At 39.3% G+C, this 21,096-nt stretch overlaps 2 protein-coding genes across 2 annotated transcripts in view; one reads left to right on the top strand and one right to left on the bottom strand.

Moving 5' to 3' along the window:
- Positions 1 to 9,342, top strand: part of LOC124256328 (cardioacceleratory peptide receptor-like) — a 98,709-nt gene extending 89,367 nt beyond the window's left edge. Inside the window, exons 7-12 of the mRNA XM_046690311.1 lie at positions 420 to 567; positions 1,764 to 1,886; positions 2,633 to 2,804; positions 3,680 to 3,721; positions 4,659 to 4,703; positions 7,411 to 9,342. Of these exons, the coding sequence (XP_046546267.1) occupies positions 420 to 567; positions 1,764 to 1,886; positions 2,633 to 2,804; positions 3,680 to 3,721; positions 4,659 to 4,703; positions 7,411 to 7,699 (819 nt within the window). The 3' untranslated portion in view covers positions 7,700 to 9,342. The remainder of the gene's footprint in view (positions 1 to 419; positions 568 to 1,763; positions 1,887 to 2,632; positions 2,805 to 3,679; positions 3,722 to 4,658; positions 4,704 to 7,410) is intronic.
- A 4,902-nt stretch (positions 9,343 to 14,244) lies between these two features.
- LOC124256319 (cAMP-regulated D2 protein-like) lies at positions 14,245 to 20,003 on the bottom strand. Its single transcript, XM_046690295.1, has 4 exons — positions 19,846 to 20,003; positions 16,393 to 16,397; positions 15,707 to 15,813; positions 14,245 to 15,228 (listed from the first exon to the last, which is right to left on the bottom strand). The coding sequence occupies exons 1-4, from the start codon at positions 20,001 to 20,003 to the stop codon at positions 14,245 to 14,247; spliced, it is 1,254 nt and encodes a 417-aa protein (XP_046546251.1).
- Positions 20,004 to 21,096: the final 1,093 nt, after the last annotated feature.

The raw sequence follows: 21,096 nt of genomic DNA, 5'->3' as shown, positions 1-21,096 counted from the left end.
TAATCGGTAATCCTTTTACTTTATACCTCTAAATTATTAACGTGCTGTGACGTGTGATGATGCGACGTGTGTGATGACTTGTCTGAAAATGCCTTTCCGAAGATACTTCGGAAATATATATTTTCCTGGCATATAAATTTGAATATTGCACAGTGCTAAGTTTCACTATGATGTGTTGAGGTCAAATGTGTGTGTTTGTGTACGTGCGTGCGCGTTTATAATGTCTTTCAATCAGGCATGTTAAATAATGCAAAGTTAGCAATACTACACACTGGCCCCAATATTCACCCATTCAAGTATGTAGATACAGGGATTCATTGGGAATATATCTTAGTGTAGGAAAACTAACATTAACGTTCTTAACGTTACGTTAACTGTATTTTTCCATCAACCGACTGAGCGTAGTATTTTTGTTACAGTTATATTTTACGCTGAATGCCATAGTAACGTTCATCCTACCTGCTCTGATCATCGCGGCCTGTTACGTCGCCATCATCTTCATCATCTGGACCAAAGGTCAAGACAGTGTCGACGTCCCGGAACAGAGAAACCTCACCGATAAAGACTGTACGTGTGTAACACGATGCTGCTAAACACTTTATCTTAATGTTGAGCTAAGGTTCGGTTCATTGCTTTGCGGAATGAAACATGCGTAGTCTTAAGACCGTACGTAGTATATGAACGCTAGGTAAAGGCAGTACTTGATTGTCGATAATAGTGTAAACCCGTGTGGCGTCTTTCAATTTTTTTCAAACATTGTATTTATGGATTGTTAATAACATTTATGGGTGGCCTAGTGGTTAAAGGGTTCGCTTGTCACGCCGGTTTGATTCCTCACATGGGTACAATATGTGAAGCCCATTTCTGGTGTCCCCCGTCGTGATATTGCTGGAATATTCCTAAAAACCATCTCACTCACTCTCTTATTGCAAACCAAAGCCATTTTCACATGACATGTCAGTGCAATTCACAGTACCATTTAACATGGGGGCAAAAGAATTTTTTTCTGAATTAAACTCAAAAACCCAAAAAACTATTGTTAAATTTGCTTGTCTATTCACCCATCACTCATTCTGCAACATATTGTCAAAACTAATTGTAATTTTGTGCAGTTTTGTGTAATGTTGTGTAAAGATTCGTGAAATGAAGCCTGGGCTAAGGAACGATACCCTACCGTATTTGAAACGTTGACAATTTGTACATGTGTTGAAAACACCCAAATATTTGTATTGTTATATCTATGCCGCCCAATACATTTATCTGCTTTAGTGAATATCGTGTTTCCTTTAAAATTTTGTGAAGTTTCAAATCAAATTATATTTTGTAGAATCAAACAATTATTTGAGTGCTGGCTAGTGATAAAGGTATTTGTCAGTCACAGTACATGGGTGGGGCCGAGGTGGTGGTGATTAAATTTTAATTCAATTTCTTTAATACTTTATTGCACCGACTTACCAATTAAATGGTTGTGAGACAGTACCAAAACGCTCACAATCAAAAATCATTGCATTCAATCATGTCGCCCGTGATATTGCTGGAATATTGTTAAAGCGGCGTAAAACTATACTCACTCACTCTTGTCGTAGACCAGGAGGCTTCAGTTCTTGTTCGAATCTCTGTCCCACACCGATTATTACCCTGTTGGCTCCACCAAGTCGACCGGCTGTATTTTGGCTCCACCAAGTCGACCGGCTTAACTTTGCATTTTGCCCCTCTTTGAGCTGACACGCCGTGATGTATCACTCACTCACACACTGTTTCAGATGACAGCCTGAGGACGGAGCGCCCCCGTGTGACGCTACAGTGCAACAGGATGAATGCCGGCCGTGGTGTCATCCCTCAGGCTAAGATCAGGACTATCAAGATGACGCTCATAATTGTCATAGGTGATAAGTTACTACTGTTCTACAATGCTGAGGATTAGTGTGCATATTAGTGTGTGCGTGCGTGCGTGTGTGTGCGTGCCTGTGTGCGAAAATATTCTGGCTTTGCTGCTAGTGGAAAGGCAATACATAATCACCAAGCCTTTGTTTTCGATAATATGCCTATATACTTATATTAATCCTTTGTTAACAATAAGAAACCAATGCACACTCAAATGAATGGCTAACTCACTGTTTCACTTACACATGCACTAACTCACTGCCTCACACACTCACTACCTCAATGTCTCACTAACACACTCACTAACTCACTGCCTAAGACACTCACTAACTCACTGCCTCACTAATATACTCAGTAACTCACTGCCTTACTACCTCACTAACACACTCACCCACTAACTAACTCACTGCATCACTAACATGCTCACTAACTCACTCACTAACTCACTGCCTAAGACACTCACTAACTCACTGCCTCACTAATATACTCAGTAACTCACTGCCTCACTACCACACTAACACACTAACACACTCCACTAACTCACTGCATCACTAACATGCTCACTAACTCACTCACTAACTCACTGCCTAAGACACTCACTAACTCACTGCCTCACTAATATACTCAGTAACTCACTGCCTCACTACCTCACTAACACACTCACCCACTAACTCACTGCACCACTAACATGCTCACTAACTCACTCACTAACTCACTGCCTCACTAACCCACTAACCCGCTGTTCCAGTGTTCATCCTGTGCTGGAGCCCCTTCTTTGTGTACAACATCCTGGATCTGTATGACCACATCCCGTCCAGCAACGCCCTGAGTACTCTAATACAGAGTGCGGCTCCCTTAAACAGCGCCGCAAACCCCATCATATACGGCATATTCAGTACTCGGATATGCAGGAACCTCAGGTGAGACTACACTTAATTGCAATCTGTCAATCACAATAGTCAAACATCAGACAGAATCAGATTCCAAATTAGATTTTCACAAAAACACCCACGGTGATACAAGAGTCCTATATATTATTTACATCAAATAAATATATATGGAGAAATTTATATATATGCATTGCATTAATTTACGTCAGTGTTGAAAAATAGTTAATTCAAGAACTTTGTTCATGAAATGATATTCATGGATGTGCACAGATCCGGAGAGAGTAAAGTATTCACAATTTAATATAGTTATAGTTCTATTTATCAGTTAGTTCTTCTCCAGGAGATCTATTTTTACTTTTGAATTTTCATATAAATTGATAAATATATTATATAGCGTATTTGTCAAATCAGCTCAGATTATATACGTATTTATATGATGAATGCCTTCCGAAAGCGATATACTGGGAATTATACTGGGAATTCCGTTGTGGGTTTGCACCATGCTTTGTCAAACTATATCTGGAGGTGGATTTCACCAACGAGACCCACATTACTTCGGGTTTCCCTCCCACAATAAGCAGTCACGCGTTGATAAGACGAGAATACTATTAAAGATGTCGTTAAGCCTCACTAACTAACTCTACATATATTCAGTGTATATAATGTTTTCTTTCTTTATGTCGGTCTTGTCTGTCACACAAAGACGCTTCTCTCATACAACGGCTCTTACAAGTATTTGCGCCTCATGTTGCTGTTGATAACAGCATGCGATCAAACGTTTAGCTTCAACAGTAACTCATTGATCATCATTCAGTGTATTGATTTGCTTTGAACTCACAGCGTCGGTGTATTTGCATGTAAATCAGTTGTCTAGTGTTTAATTTCAGAGCTTTTTACATTTGCAGAGGTTGTCGCGGTGGATCTATCAACAGTCACTCTCAAAGCCGGTAAACATAGTTCTTCAAGCCCTGTATCCCAACTCAGCATCAGCTTTGTTAGGTGTCTGTTCCAGTAGCGTCATCTCCGACCCACATCCAACCTCTACCCACCACCAATAACCCCACCCGACCCAGACCCATCCCATTCAATGTAAATGTATATAATACTGTGCCACAGTAGAAACACACCAATCAGGTGTATGTAGTTTTCTTTGGATAATTATGCTGTTAATTACTACAAGTTACAAGCGCAGATTCAACAACACATATGGATGTTTACTACATGTTCTCTGTGTAAAATAAATTTAATTTCAAGGAATTCATTTGCAATAAATCTGGAATATTTTCGTTGGTACAGATAATATTATTTGCGTCCTTTCTATGTTTCTTTAAAGAATCATAGATATTATTTGGTCTAACAAATTAAAATTCGAATTTTATTAAGACAATGCAACTGAGTTAAAATATGTTACCTCCAGCACGGACACTTTACATTCCAATTATTCCATAACAAAAAGGAAAAAGTATTCGCAATCAGTTTAAATCAAAGCACATAATTTCTAATTATTTTAATTCTGATTAAATACATCGGTGTGTTTCTGGAGTTATTCATCATATTAGCAATTTTTGCATCAGGAAATGTTAACAAATATCAAAAATTTCGTTTTGTACGAATTATTCATAAAAGTGGAAATTTGTTAAATGTGAAGCAACATGAGACATATCTGATTGTCTCCAATGAAATATTTTAAACTGATCTTAATGTTAATTGATTAAAACATAATAGAAGTACTTAATGCATGCCCGACCCTGGTTTCTTGAAATATGACACAATGGAAAGAAAACAGGTGTATTTATCGAAACTTGTCTTCCAGTGGTTTAACATTTAATTGAAATGCTTCGGTAAGTGATGAGTTTCATGTTTTGCTGGGTGTGTTTCTTTCAGAACTGTCGCCCAACGCACGTCGATCAACCCCACCGACCGCCGCCGGTACAGTAACGCATACGAGACCTTCCACTTCGCTTCAGCGTCAAATGGCGATGAATATGTTATCACGGCATGGGATCTTTGTTATCATGACAGACACATTCTTTGATATAACGGATATCTTAATTTGACAGAAATACCAGTAATTTTGATGGAAGTTATTTGGACTTTTTCAACGACATCAGTACTTCCGATGATGAAATATAACCATGGTAACAGCATCTGATCCCATGCCTCTGATATCACAATGTACATTGTCATGTGATCCCCATAGCTGCGCACACACTAACTGCGTTCCGCTCGCTGCTGGTGTTTCCGACACTCATTGATATCCCCTGTGTCTGAAAGATTCTCATTGCTTTTCTACTGATTCTTATTCCAAAACAAAACTGAAATTCTACAGTTGAAAACCATATCAAAATATGCTACATTGTATTCACTTATTTTTGTAAAGGAGAAACATTTAAAATGTCAACTTCTATATAATATAATATTATAAATGATAAAATATGAAAGACAAATTCTCTCCTTTATCTGTATCACTTGTAAATGCCACTCAAAGACCTTTATAATTGGCAAAAACTATCTTGGTGGTACCAAACATCATTAATGTATTAATTCGAACAAAGTCTTTCAAACATAATCATTTTGTCGTCTTGTATACCCTCATCCTTTTAGTACAGCATCCTCGATAACCCAGGGCGTAATATTTCCATTCTATTACAATAAGTACCCTGGGGGCATATGCAGTCCAGATACTTTTCGAAAGTGATGTCACATTTTCCATCAATCTTGGATTTCTAATGCTCATTTGCGTAATTATACTGGACTGCAAGTTTAATGTCATGACATACGAACCAGACTCCAGACAAGGCTGTAGAAGCGAAAGGGTTCAGTGAGTGAGTGAGTGAGTGAGTATGGTTTACGCCGCTTTTAGCAGTATTCCAGCAACATCACAGCGGAGGACTTCAGAAATGGGCTCAACACATTTTACCCATGTGGGGAATCGAACCCGGCGTGACGAGCGAACGCTTTAACCACTCGGCCACAACACCGCCCATGAGTTCAGGAAAACTGTTATAATAGAATGGAGAATACACCCGATAATCAAAGATGATATTACTGGTCGCAACTGATTAAAACTAACATCCAGCGAAATCCGTCATAAAATAATTTTCACCTTCGTGATCTGTACTGAAAAGAATGTTGAACCAAACTAGACATTTCTTAACGAAATAATTTCATCAAGTTCCCACGAAAGGAATGATCTATTGGGATCTATGAAAAAACGAATGTTGCACCAACAAAGACAGTACTTTACCAAATAATTTCATCAAGTTCCCACGAAAGGAATGGTTTAATCTATTGCGACCAAGTCCTTTCTATGAATGTTAAACATTGCGCAGAAGCTGGCAGTGACGGCAAGTGCACTTAATACCCCACGGTTTCAATCGTTCATAAACGTAGAAATGTCTGTTTCGTGATGTGAATAATCCATACCCCATTTACCCCCTCCACGTTTTCCCAGTCAGTGCACTGGGCATCCTCTACATCAACAGCATCTCCTAATCAGCGTACATATTATCTATCACTTACGAATCAATTCTTCATCGAAGGAACGAGAGATTGGCTCAGCATATTCTATAGATTTCTCTGGCATTGGTATTGATTAATGGTGTATACAGACATGTGGCTTTCCGCTCTTATATTTGCCATATTTCATGAATTGAAATGTGGATGGAAATGAACTTTTATTTCAGGTGTCTATGTAATGGTAAAACCCAAACTGGTTTAGTTAGAAATATTTAAAAATGAAGCTAATGTAGCCACATTTTATTCGAAGAGGTGAAAATGAGAAAACGTTTAAAATGCTTCTTTCATTCGAAGATGATTTTTTATCATATGATTCCATTATGTCTGACAGCTGTGTGTTTGTTCAAGCATACAATTAGGAATATATATATATTTTATATGCCCCTCATTGCAAGATTCGGACAAAGAAGTAATATCAAGTCGTTATTATGAAATATCCCAAAAGCAATTAAGATGTAAACAACTTGCATTTACGAAATAGCGAAGTCGTGGTTGTACTATAATCAAGTCCTATTTCCCTGGACATCAAAGTTGTAATGTTTGAGACAGCAGTGTTGTAAGTACTTAATAGTCACTAACTACCATGCACATTATATCAGAGAGACCCTAAAACATGTATGTTGCAACAGAAACCGTTACATGGATCTGTAATATCTATTGGTGATCAAGGCAATACTTTAAATACATAATGCCATTTAGAAAGTGGTCAAATGTAACACGTGTTATAGTTGGGATTCGAACCCACACCCTCAGAGGCAGGCAGCTAATCGCCAGCACACAAAGTCAGCCTCCTAACCCATTAAGCCACCACGGGTCGGGTTAGGCCAGACTTTGGGTGCTGGCGATTAGGTGACACTGAGGGTGTGTGTTCGAATCCGCTATGGGACTCAACCCAACAAAAGTACTAGAATCTGTACTTTAAGAAGAAAAAGCAATTCCAAATATAACATGTGTTACAAGGTAATACTTGTTTTACATATGCATGTCGCAATCATTGTACAATGTCGTGTATGACAACATGCCAACAGCAACTACCGCTAGACTTCACGAAGACTTACAGTTCAGTTTCATTAATACTGTATTTCATTTTGAAACATTGTCTTTATGTTCGTTTCAGAAGAATACCTGTTTTCAACTGCCTTGCCAAAGCCTTCTGTAGATGTAAAACGCCAAAGAAGAGTCCAGTGACTCGGGTGATGGGTCATCCCACGTCTTTGACTGACCAGACATGTTGCACGATGGATAACCATTCATTAAAACGCTGCAACGAATCCACGACCCCGTGTCTTGCGCATCGACGGCCATCTGGGCTGCCTATAGTCAGGAAGACCTTGACACCAAAGGAGACGTTGTTACTGAAGAACGTCACAGAAATCAAAATGAAGTCTTTGAAGCCAAAGGCATGAAACACGAAGTTGTTACAGCTTAAGACCATGCCACTTGAACATGACCTTGTGCACTGACGAAACATTGCAAGTGCGATTGGATCTTAACACTGCAAACACGATATACGGTACATTTACAGCTAACAGGCTTCATGTACCTAAAATTAACGATTTGAACAATTCACGAGTTTATGCAGGATGTTGTTGACCAAACGTCCGAATAAAAACCACACATTTGAGAGGGTGGCCCACTGCTTTCAAATGCCACATGACTACTTCATATATAATCTTGATTGGAACTGTCGGCTTCTGAGATGTAGGATATTCAACAAGACCAGCATCAGTGTTGTGAGTACACTTGGCTTCGACTGCCTGTGGATGTAGTGCAGTTCCACATAGGAAACTATGAACCCAGGCATTTCACATATAATAGACAGGCTGAAACTGGTGTCATATGTCAAAGAAGACCCTGAATCTTTGATCTTTGAGCTTTTGACTTCATAGAAAGGAACCAACTCAAAGTAGTAACTGTATAACATATTTTGCCTTTTAGTTATAAAATAGTGACTTTATTACAGGATACCATGTGAAGCCAACTTGTTATTTACACGCAATATGGAGGGCACAGAAGGATCATGTGTTTGTGTGGAGCTTTATCAGCAATTACCAAATAATCTATGAACCTGTTTTACTCATTTTAGAGGTGCCGCCGTGAAACATTCAGCTTTATGTCAGCTGTAAATAGCACAAGTTTCAAACATGGAATCGCACAAACGAATCTGTGGCTGGAGGAAATATATTATAGTGTATTATTATCCAAGTTAACACGGTGGATACGTCATCGTGTCCTAGTTGGGACTAGCGTGCATTGTTGCATGTAATTTCTGTTAATACTTGGAATTTCATAGTATTCTTGCACTCTATAGTTTATACTTCAAACTGTCACATTGAGATGTTATTTGTATGTCAAAGTGTGTCTGTATAAATGTATATATTCCTTTGTTTGATGTGGGTAACCAGTGGAATACCAGTTTACTTTGGGGAGTTATGTCCCTTTGCAAAATATGATCAGCTGGCTGTAGAATCGAGTTCCAGATTTGCCCTGATTGTAATTCTTGGTTCGTCATCACCATGCACACTTCTGTAGTTTTCACTGTAGTAAAAGTGCTACTTTTAGAGATTTGACTGCAGTAAATTTGCCACGATTGGAGGTTTGATTGCAGTGAAATTGCCACGTTTGGAGATTTATTGCAGTGAAGTTTGCTACGTTTGGGAAATTTGATTGCAGTAAAATTGCCACTTTTGCAGATTTGACTGTAGTAAACGTGATACGTTTGGAGATTTGACTGTAGTAAAATATGTACGTTTGGAGATTTGATTGCAGTAAAATTGTTACGTTTGGAGATTGGACTGTAGTAAAATTGCTACTTTTGGAGATTTGACTGCAGCAAAATTGTTACGTTTGGAGGTTGGACAGCAGAAACATTGCTACTTTTGGAGATTGAACTGCAGTAAAATTGTTACGTTTGGAGATTGGACTGTAGTAAATTGCTACTTTTGGAGATTTGACTGAAGTAATTTTGTTACGGTTGGAGATTTGACTGCAGTGACATTGCTACCTTTGGAGATTGAACTACAGTAAAATTGTCACGTGTGGAGATTGCACAGCAGCAAAGCAGTAAAGATTGCACAGCAGTAAAATTGCTACGTTTGGAGATTCGACTGCAGTAAAATTGTTACGTTCGGAAATTTAGAAGTTAATCTTTGCAGAACTTAAATTCCAATGAAAGATTAATTTTAATGCATAATTTCGAACTTCTCTTGACAAGTCTAGAACTCTATGCAGGCAGTGACCCAATAGTGAACGACAGGATAGCGTCCTTCTTAGTGACCGCCCTTCTTGAGTTCGAGTCCTCGAATCCTAATTATTATATTTGTGTTCTCATCTCAGTGACCCGTGTTATAAGCGTCCACAGCCAGCATCTCTTTAGCTGTAGCTTTGATTTCTTCCTCCCACATAATGACAAGCCGTGAACTGTGTATACAAGATAAACCAGTACCTAATGACTGCTACATATGTAGTACTTTTAAATGTTGCCAAGGACGTCACGCTTTGACTTACCCATTCATGGATAAGGGGAGTAACGGTGTAATATTGGCAGATCTTCAGCAGTCCATGGGGGCGGTGGGGTAGCTTAGTGGTTAAAGTGATTGCTCGTCACACCGAAGACACGGGTTCGATTCCACACATGGGTACAATGTGTGAAGCCCATTTCTGGTGTCCCCTGCCGTGATATTGCTGGAATAGTGCTAAAAGCGACGTAAAACCCAACTCACTCACTCACTCACTCAACAGTTGATGCTTACGTAAAAGGAGAATAATCTGGTGGTCAGGTTCGCTGACGATGCATGACATCGTATCCCAAATTCACAGATCATACTCAGTCACTGCATTATCTCGTCCATACTCGACTATTTACAGACCCGTGAATGTCCGGGTTAGAATGAATCTTCAGCAACCCATGCTTGTCGTAAGAGGCGACTAACGGGATCGGGTGGTCAGGCTCGCTGGCTTGGTTGACACACGTCATCGGTTCCCAATGGCGCAGATCGATGCGCATGGTGTTGATCACTGGATTGTCTGGTCCAGACTCGATCATTTACAGACCGCCGCCATATAGCTTGAATATTGCTGAGTGCTGCGTAAAACTAAACTCACTCACCCACTCGACTGTTTACAACTGTGAACATTGGAGCTTGCAACCTCGTTCATAGTTTGGCCCTCACTCTATGAAGGCTTACTCCAATGAACTTACACAAAGTTAAAGTCAATTCTTAGTTGATGTTATCTTTTGTTAAATGGCATGTTCACTTTTTATTACGTTTGGTGTTACAAACTAGCAAATTTTGAGGATGTGTTAAATGCTGCGAAATTTATTGTCTTCAAAAGCTAACTGCAAATATGATATCTAATCCTTAAGATTCAATATTTTAATGAAACTCAGTTTGAACAGTGATCATCTAAATTATTCATACGTCATAACAGCAATCCACCATATACTGGGTTAGTTTTGGGTCATTTAGAGAGTCCTCATTTTGGTGCCAACCTTATGTGTTATATGTTTTAATACGTTATACATCTAGAAATGAAATATATATCTCAGGTTTGCTCACAGCAATAGTCAATCAATGTCAAAATCAAATACACAATCACGTCCAAACTTAAAGCTTTGTCTTCCTGGTGTAACTAAACACATTTAACAATAATTAAAAATGACAAATAAAACAAGTTTTTCATGTTTTACGAAGTGCGATGTGGCATTCGGATAGGCAGCGTATTCTCGTCTTTACGAAATAGGGGAGGCGGGGTGGTCGCTGAAGAGTGAGTGAGTGAGTTTTTACTCCGCTTTTAGCAATATTCCAGCAATATCACGGCGGGGGTCACCAGAAATGGTAGTCGCTGAAGACCCGGGTTCGATTTTCCAAATAGGTACAATGTGTGAAGTCCATTTCTGGTGTCCCCCGCCGCGATATTGCTGGAATATTGCAAAAGCGGCTTAAAACCATACTCACTCACTCACTTTACGAGGTATCAGGCTTGAGGAGTATTGGTAATGATTCATAAGCACATGTTAATGATAAAGTGGGAATCTAAATACATTCAACTTTCAGTTGATGTGTTTCTGTTCATGTAAAGGGACTGTAGCTTGTATTAAAACATCACTTGTGTTTCTTGTCCCGACCCAAGAGGGTTCAGGCTGACATCATACAACAAAAAACACCTAAATCAGTTTATAAAATCAGGTGTACATTTGCGAAAGTCTGTGTTGTGTGGAGGTTGCGCTTGATGTTTGACGTCATCATTCTGCTGTCGTCATATTAGTTAAAGGAAAGAGTAGTCCTAACACTATGATATTCAAGTAGCCGAAACATTTACTTTGAGATAAGAGTATTTATAACGTTCTAAGTGCCGTAACACTATCTTTAAGATAAGAGTAGTCCTGGCACTCTTAGATATAAGTTGTAACACTTACTTTAAGATTAGAGTATTCTTAATGATCTGAGATGCAAGTAGATGTAACACTTACTTTAAGATAAGCGTAGTCCTAGCACTGTAATAAATATGTGTTGTAACACTTTATGATCAGAGTAGTCCTAACACTCTGATTTGCAAGTAGCTGTAACATTTACTTTGAGATAAGAGTAGTAATAACGTTCTAAGTGCTTTAATATTACTTTAAGATAAGAGTAGTCCTAGCGCTCTTAGATATAAGTTGTCGTATCACTTACTTAACACTTATTTTAAGATGAGAGTAGTCCTGGCGATCTGCGATGCAAGTAGATGTAACACTTAATTTAAGATGAGAGTAGTCCTAACGCTCTGATTTGCAAGTAGCCGTAACATTTACTTTGAGATAAGAGTAGTAATAACGTTCTAAGTGCTTTAATATTATCTTTAAGATAAGAATAGTCCTAGCGCTCTTAGATATAAGTTGTCGTATCACTTACTTAACACTTATTTTAAGATTAGAGTAGTCCTAACGATCTGCGATGCAAGTAGATGTAACACTTACTTTAAGACCAGAGTTGTCCTAGCACTCGTAGATATAAGTTTCGTATCACTTACCTTAAGATTAGAGGAGTCCTAACGATCTGCGATGCAAGTAGATGTAACACTTACTTTACGATACGAGTAGCCCTAACGCTCTAATAAAAATGTGCTTGTAACACTTTAAGATCAGTGTAGTCCTAGCACTCGTAGATATAAGTTGTTGTAACACTTACTTTAAGATAAGAGTAGTCCTAACACTCTGATAAATAGGTGCTGTAACAAAATAAGATCAGAATAGTCCTAGCACTCTTAGATATAAGTTGACATAATACTTTCTTTGAGATAAGGGTAGTCCTAGCACTCTGAGATAACCGTAGTCGAAATACGTTCTCTGTGATAAAACTAGTCCTAACACTCTGAAAGTCGTTTCACTTGGTTTGATTTCAGAGCACACGTCTTGATAAACCATCTGTGTATACGTGTTGTGGTATTATATTTAATTATCCAGTGGATTTGTACAAAAAAATGCACTATTTTGGTAATATTTGTATGAAACTTTCAGTGTCAATAAATGATTGTCAAAATTTCGGATTTGTACTATCTCCACGTTATTTCATCTCATCTGACGTAAATCATTCCTGGCTGCTAACAATTGTAAATCTGATATATTATATTGGCATTTGTTGTGGTGGCGTTCGGCCCTGTGCATAGAGCTCAAGTCATAAGCAGGTGATGCAACGTTGGGCTTGACTCCTGAGAGTTTCTAGGACTTCAGTCCTGTCCCTCCACGAAGCACATGAGACATGTGGTCTCACCTTAGGCAAGTGAGTTTGTTCAAAATTGCCTCTGTTCACCCAGCAGAAAATGGGTACCCGGTGAGATTAGTCATGTGACTATTAACCTTCTAGCGCCTCACAGGCAGCTTGGGTTATCCGGGCTAATAATAATAATCAGATTGTGGTTACAGCCTCCAGTGAGCAACTAGTCAGATGGATACTAGGCGCTACATAATGAACTATTATTATTATATTATTATTAACGTACCCGGTGGGTTAAGTCATATATAACCACTAACCTTCTAGCGCCTCACAGGCAGATTGGGTTATCCGGGATAATAAAATTCAGATTTTTGGGGCGCTTCGAGCATGCATTGTGCATGGAGAAATGCGCATGATAAATATACTATTATTACTATTATTATTTGTTGATATACTACATTGAAGAATCAACCTTGTAATATTTTGAGTTCGTACGAAATAAATTTGATCAAGTGATGTCGCTCACGAATTTGGGTGACGTGGTTATCAGGAGGCAGTTGGATAGGACACTGGAATTTTATCAAGCCATAAAATGTGCTGTCAGAGGCATGATAAAAGGTTTCATTTGTGTTTGTCTGGTGTTTACCAGCCAGGGAGTGTAACTGATGTGGATGGTGTCAGAGTTCGACACTGTTATATTCATCAGCAATAAGTCGCCTTGTATGACAATCACAGTTTTTGGAGACAAGTTCTTACACAAATTACCCTCAATAAATCAGGTGGTTCCCTACGTATTCCAACGGTAAGGGATATTGTTGGGCTCATTACGTCAACCGCTGGTTTGTCTAGTCAAGACTCGATTATGTACAGACGGCTATACTATTGCTAGAACTGCAACCACCACGCCAATTGCGTTAGACAACATTGCCCAGGGGTGGTGGGGTAGCCTAGTGGTTACAGCGTCTGCTCCTCATGCTGAAGACCCGGGTTCGATTCCCCACATGGGTACTATATGTGAAGCCCATTTCTGGTGTCCCCCGTCGTGATATTGATGAAATATTGCTAAAAGCGGCGTAAATCCATACTCACTCACTCACTCATACTGCATTAGAACATTTATGTTTCGTTTTCAAAAGGCATGAAAAAGGAATGAAAACAACAGGTGGATATTTATTTGAAATCCATAGTATTGCTCTGAACGTGTCTTACATCTTTTCACACCATGAACCAATCTAGATTTTTCAGTTGGTTTGCTATTAACGTGGATTAAAACCAAGAAATTGTTCCAATAAGGAACACTTAATCGAACTAGATGGATCTGATTCCATATGTATGCCTCCAGCCTGAAGCAGAAGAAATTTCTGTTGCCAAGTTTTGAACGATGACCACATGTGAAGTGACGAATTTTTGCTTGAGGGACTCCCGTCTCTGGCAAAGTTATTCCAGTACTGAATGAGGTCATCAGAGAGATTCATTTTGTCATGTGTCAGAGTGTAATTCCAAAGGCCGTACGTACCGAACACCATCGGCAGTTCGATTCCGTGACAGACGTAGTCGTTACAGATGTTGCCTTCGCCCCAGATGTCGAGATGGAACTTCTGGTCGAAGACGTAGCTGTAAACCGCCGCATCCTTTGACACAATTTTTGCAACGGCTTGGCTAACACATCGAAACAAGTAGTCCGTGGACATTTCAGCCAAGACGAAGCGTTTGTCATCATTGCCATCAATATCATAGAACCGACCTAGAAGCTCCAGCGACAGCTTAGGACTAATCATGCGAAGAAGCTCCTCAAGCTGCTGCTTGGAAAGAGGAGTTGTTGACAAACTGAATGAGTACCCCATAGCTTCATCATGGACAGTTCCGATAATGATGTTCATCTTCTTATGAAGACCTCGTGCGAAGATATTGTACAAGTGGTCTTTCACCAGATAGTCATCAATGACAGGTCCCCAGAACTCGAAGGACATAAAGAAAGAAGCATCTGGAAGTTCCACCTCATCTTGCAGCTCCAGAATGTCATCAGCATCAGCCTCCTGGTAGCAGGTGAGGTTTCCCTTATCACATCCTATCAAGGTGGCCAGTTGAGCTTCTTGGCTGTCAGCTTGAGCTGCGGTTCTGAAGGGCAGTGTGAAGGGACAACTCTGGAGGATGGCTTGATCGAAGTACTGACTGGCGGAGGGGATGCTCATCAGCAGAGCAGTAGACTGGGCCCCAGCGCTCTGGCCGAAGACAGTTATCTGTGGAAACATGGTGTTATATTTTAAAAACTTCGAACAAAATCCAAGTTAAGTCAACATGATCGATGCACGTATTACACCTTCATTTTGTCTAAAGGCCTCCCTCCATCTCGTTATGGATTATGCTGCTTTATGGAAACAGCCAATTGAAGTTTTTTCATTCATTGTCTGAGATTAACATGTAAGTTCTAACACTATTAAGGAAAACACACAAAGCCTGTGGCAAACCGTGTTTAAACATCTGCATGATCAATTTACCCACTTTACATAACTACTTTACAGAAAAGGGAGTGGCCGATCATTGGATGAAAGGCTATTGTAGCAGTCAGTCATTGAGTGAAACACTATTTTAGAAGGCAAACATAGGTTGATACACTCATCTAGGAGGCAATCATTGGTTAGAATAAACACCAATTATCATTAGATGAGGCTTGGCCTTATCTCCATCAACTGCAAATTTTCTGTTTGAATGAGTTACCTCCCTTCTGTTTCCCCCGAAGGACTGAATGTTCCTATGGATCCATTCAAGGGCCTTCATCTGATCTCTCAGTCCCAGATTTCTTGAGCCCAAAAATCCGAAGGCAGCTGCAACCATGAAACACAACACTGAGCACTTCCACTTCAGGCCTCTCTCGTTTGATATTGCTAGAATATTGCTAAAAGCGGCGTAAAACAATAACCACTCAATATCTCTACTTTAGGCCTCCATCAATGCGTAGGGATGCCAGGCATGAATTGATTACAGGGAAGCAGTGTTAGCCTTACTGAGCGGCCAAATGGATTTGGTGTTCGGACTGGAGTACCTGTCTACCCCGACACCGTGGTTCGTTGCTCATAATATCAATCACTGTTTGGTCCTGACTCGAACCTTTCGTAGGTAGCCTAGGGGTTAAAGCGTTCGCTCGTCACGTCGAAGATCCGGGTTCGATTCCTCATATAGGTAAAATGTGCGAGGCCCATTTTGGTGTCCCCCGCAATGGTATTGCTGGAATATTGCCAAAAGAGGCGTAAAACTAAACTCACTCACTCATTTTACACCTCATATAGCAGGGATATTGCTCAGCACAGAGTTAGATAACAGACACGATGAACATGTCGCTGTCATACAGTTGAGATAACTTTAGTACGACGTTAAACAATAAACTCGATTCTTAACATACTCACCCAATCTGTAATTGATAGTTACAAGAATACATCCACCCTTCTTGACAAACTCCTCGCCATCGTATAACCGAGATCCTCCACTGTATGAGCTGAAGCTACCGCCATGTACGAACACCATGACACACCTACCAGAGGGCGCTCCCGTCGGTGTGAAGATGTTCAGAAACAAACAGTCCTCCGAGACCTTGCGGAAGATTGATTAAGTGTGTGTATGAAGCTTCGCGTATTTGAAGAATACTTTCGAAACCTATGATATAAGATGTAGAACAATTAGTATGGTGGTATTATGACTGAACACAAGGGAATTACTTAACATGTAATTATTCAAAATAATTTTATGATGCATTTTGTACAATTAAATACTAAATACTGAGCTTGAAAACTTGGAGTCGAAGGTCTTGATTTATACTAATACGAATTACATAGAATATTTAAAAACATATTACAACCTGAACTGTATTTATCTAAACTTACTTTTAAGTGTAACAGAAATATATTTGTCAAATATAGGACAGGTTTGTTGGACTTAATGGTAAATAGAGGCAGAAAACTGTCCATCCCAAAATCTGAAAGATCTTGTCCTTTATGTAATTCTTCAGTAGAAGATGAACTACATTTTACCCTTGACTGTCCATTTTATGAAGATTTACGTTACATGTATATCCCAGAACGTTATCTGTCGGAACCACCACTGATAGCTTTTACCAGTTTATTAACAACTAATAATGAATCCACCCTACGCAATCTAGCTCTCTATGTTAAATATGCATTTATTCGTCGTAACGAGCACTTACAGTTAACCATGTCTTAATGTATGTAACTCGCTTGTATAAGGGCCGGTGGCCTAAAATACAATAAACGATTGTCTTGTCTTGTCTTGTCTTGATTTATACTAATGCTTAGTTCCCAAATACATACAATTTTGATAGTAACAAATAAACCCATTTAAATTGAAAAGGAGCCCCAGTGAGTTGGGAGATTCAGGACCTGAACCTAAGGAAATCTAGCTAGACTTGCTTTATTTAGGACTTTAGCACTGCAGGGAGGGCAGAGCATTAGGGAAAATAATGTGGACTGAGAGACAGACTAGTCTTGACTCTACTCAGTAAGTCTCTACAGATGACGTTAGAAAGCCTTTAGTGGAGGCCCCCTTTTAAGACTGATAACACGGCACAAAAGGTGAGTACAATGAGAAAGAAGTCTTTTTATAATGACCTCGGGATAATACCCGTGAAGATCCTGGTTAGAATTGATCTTGAGCATGCTTGTGGTAAGAGGCGACTAACGGAGATCTCGGGGGCTGGTCTATTGACTAAAGGACATATACGTAATTCGAATCCAATAGCTCTTAAAATACACGAACGTAAATCTACCTCATCCTGGCAAACCAAGCGTGGAACAGCAGGACATTTCTGGAAGCACATGGGGCCACGTGATGTTGCGTTATAGGGGTTCGGCCATGGGCGCACAGACTTCGACTCTTCAAACCTATAATAACCGTATTGATATAGTATTGTTTGTGAAATTTGTCATGCTCCAAACTGTTTGATAAGGATTAAAACAATCAAGGTAAAACTTTCAAAAGGTTGACATGTTTAGTAAGATAAAACAGGACTGTGTGAGTATTAATTTAACCCGCTTTTAACAATATTCCAACAATATCAGGGCAGGGGGACACCGGAAATGGGCTTCTCACATTGTAGACATGTTAGAAGTCGAAGCCGGGTCTTCAGCGTGACGAGCGGACGCTCCACTGGGCTACTCCATCGCCCCAGACAGAATTGAACAACATTGATATACTGCTACTCGAATACGATGCGTATGTGTTCGAATCTCGGAGGTGTGCTGATTATGATTCTTGGTCTGTCTGTTTTACTTGTGCTCGTAACTTTATCAAACAGAAACTGCCTCAGACGTTTCACAATCAACTGACACGCCATCACACAACTATATTTTAAAAATGACACCAACCCAACTCACTTACTCATTCTCTCGCCTTTCATATTGAGAAACAATCGTTCACAATTTATAATCAAGGATTTCTCATAACGCAGAAGCATTGCGTGTTTGAAGGAATTATCATTTTAAAAACCTTGTAAACTTATTTTGATGACACACATTTGACACAACATACACTTATAAGTCTGCGTTTGTTTCCACAAAATCAGGTATTACATAAATATTTTGACCGTAATTACTTCCATATTTATAACTTCCGTTTCTAATCATTTGAAGATGAGCTACAGATATTTTGCTTGACGTATATGTAGTTTCTATCAATATCTATTGAACTAAATGTTTAACTGGGTTGTTTACTTTAAATATACTACCCATCAAAAGTTTAGACTCACTAGTGTAAATGTAGCCACTTACTTCAGCCAACTGTTCTAAACTAGATTTTGCAAAATATTCCATACTGTGTAAAGGTATTGTTTACACATGAACTGATGTATTGTAAAACAAATTCGTAACGTTGAAAAGATTATTGTCATGAGTTCAACAAATGATGAAACTCAGTGAAAATTGGCGAATTCGTAACAAAACTTTAAACCAAAACGCAGCTGTTCACATGCATGATATTTGCACATGTTTTCAGCAATTTGATGCATGATCCTTGTGCAATTCATCTGCATAAGGTTTGCAGTTGGTTCCCCCAAGTTAGTGGAGAAATTCATCTTCGATGTAAACTATATATATATACATAACATGTAGTGAGTGTTTTAAGTGAGTCTAAATTGTTGATGTGTAGTATACGTAGTGAGTCAATATGATCTTTTAAAGGTTACATATTTTTAAAAAACAGCCACAGTTACAGCCACAGCCACATGTTCTCATGTACATTAGCAGTTACAAACCAAGCTGTGAATATTTCTAACCCTGTCTTTCCCAGTCTTCAAATCAGGCTTTGATCAGTTTTTCCTACACCCGTCAAACAGGGACTCGCTATTATTTGAAATAATATTTCGCTGCATCAGCCCTAATGGTATTGTTCCAAATATAATCTTTGGGTCTAACATTAAAAAGGGACAGGTATGAAAAGGCCCATTTGGATAACCCTATACAATCGAACCTCACTTGGGGGTTTTCCCAAATAATACGTTAAAGGAAAAATTACAGATCATGAAGAAAGTTATCAGAAAGAGTTAACTAACTTTATCGGGTGATAACGCTCACGTTTGGCTAATGCAGTCAGTCGTAACAATGCATTAATCAGTCGTAACAATGCACCAATCAGTCGCAATAATGCACCAATCAGTCGTAACAATGCACCAATCAATCGTAACAATGCTTCAATCAGTCCTAACAAAGAGTCGTAACAATCAGTCGTAACAATGCATCAATTAGTCGTAACAATGCACCAATCAGTCACCCAGAAAGGGAGAATTTCGGATTGTCCGGATCGACTTTATCGAGGTTTGACTGTACGTACAACAGAAAACACCTTAAACATACCTCGAAGCCGTGGCGTACTTGATGCCAAGGTATTCGTAACACCCAGGTCTGACGTTGCCAAAGATGATGCCGAGCCCAGGTATATTGACGGTAGTTGTTGCTGATGCTGCTTGTCCAAGAAGCGACGTCAGCAGCACTAGATGTACAAGGGACGCCATCCTTCCTTTTGGTATAATAATTTTGAAATGTCATTTTATACGTTCAAACTTAATTTATGGCGCCATCTGTGTCCAAATCATTGCAGGGATCCACTGGCCCCTTGTCATCGAAATTATTAACTCACTGCTGGTCTCACTGGGAGAGACAATTATTAGTTGATGAAGAGTACAGTGTCATCCTTTGTGTATATGTTCATTCGCAGCACATGTTTTAGTATAGACAGGATATAGGTCATATATGTGCAAATAACGGTATTTTTGTCATTATTGATTGCATGTTTTAATACAATATTCTACTTTTAAGGCCGAAGACTCGGGTTCGATTCCCCACATGATTACAATGTGTGGAGCCCATATATTGCTGGAATATTGCTAAAAGCGGCGTAAAACAGAGCTCACTCGGTTTACTTTAAAGAGGGTTCATCGCACTGCTGTGGCTTAAACTGCTTATGTGAGGTAAGGATATTTAACTCATTTAACTACTTGATCGACCAACGTAACACGTCAACGCGAGAGAAAAAGAAGACAGCCTTGACCATCCAACGAATTCTAAAATGTCGGCGTAAATCTGGTAGCAGTGATGAATATCAGAGATGATAGTTCGTGGTCACAAAGGTTGTAAGCATGTTCTGCAATAGACCCGTGAAGTTCCGGGTTAGAATTGGTCTTCAGCAACTCATGCTTGTCGTAAGAGGCGACTAATCGGATCGGGTGGTCAGGCTCACTGAATTGGTTGACACGTGTCATCGTATCCCAATTGGGTAGATTGGTGCTCATAATGTTGATCACTGGATTGTCTGTTTCAGACTCGATTATTTACAGACCGCCGTCATAGACCTGTAAAAGTGCTGTAAACTGAAGACACTATAAACTGAATAAAAAGGAAAATAGAATCTCTGATTATGCAACCTATTTTGGGATTGCTTAACAGTAATGTTTAGGAACTTAGAAAAATAGGATCGACATGTACAATTAGTGTCACTCACTGTCAAACACTTAAGCTCCCATTATATCGCAATACGTATCGGAATACCGGTACTTGAATCGCAACATATTGCAATACAATTTATTTGCCAATACACAGCCAAAATCA

This window comes from Haliotis rubra, unplaced genomic scaffold (assembly GCF_003918875.1).
Source record: "Haliotis rubra isolate DU_JTF1 unplaced genomic scaffold, ASM391887v1 Scf624, whole genome shotgun sequence".
Classification (NCBI taxonomy): domain Eukaryota; kingdom Metazoa; phylum Mollusca; class Gastropoda; order Lepetellida; family Haliotidae; genus Haliotis; species Haliotis rubra.
Note: the sequence above shows the minus strand (reverse complement) of the source record. Positions and strands in the feature narration are given on the sequence as shown.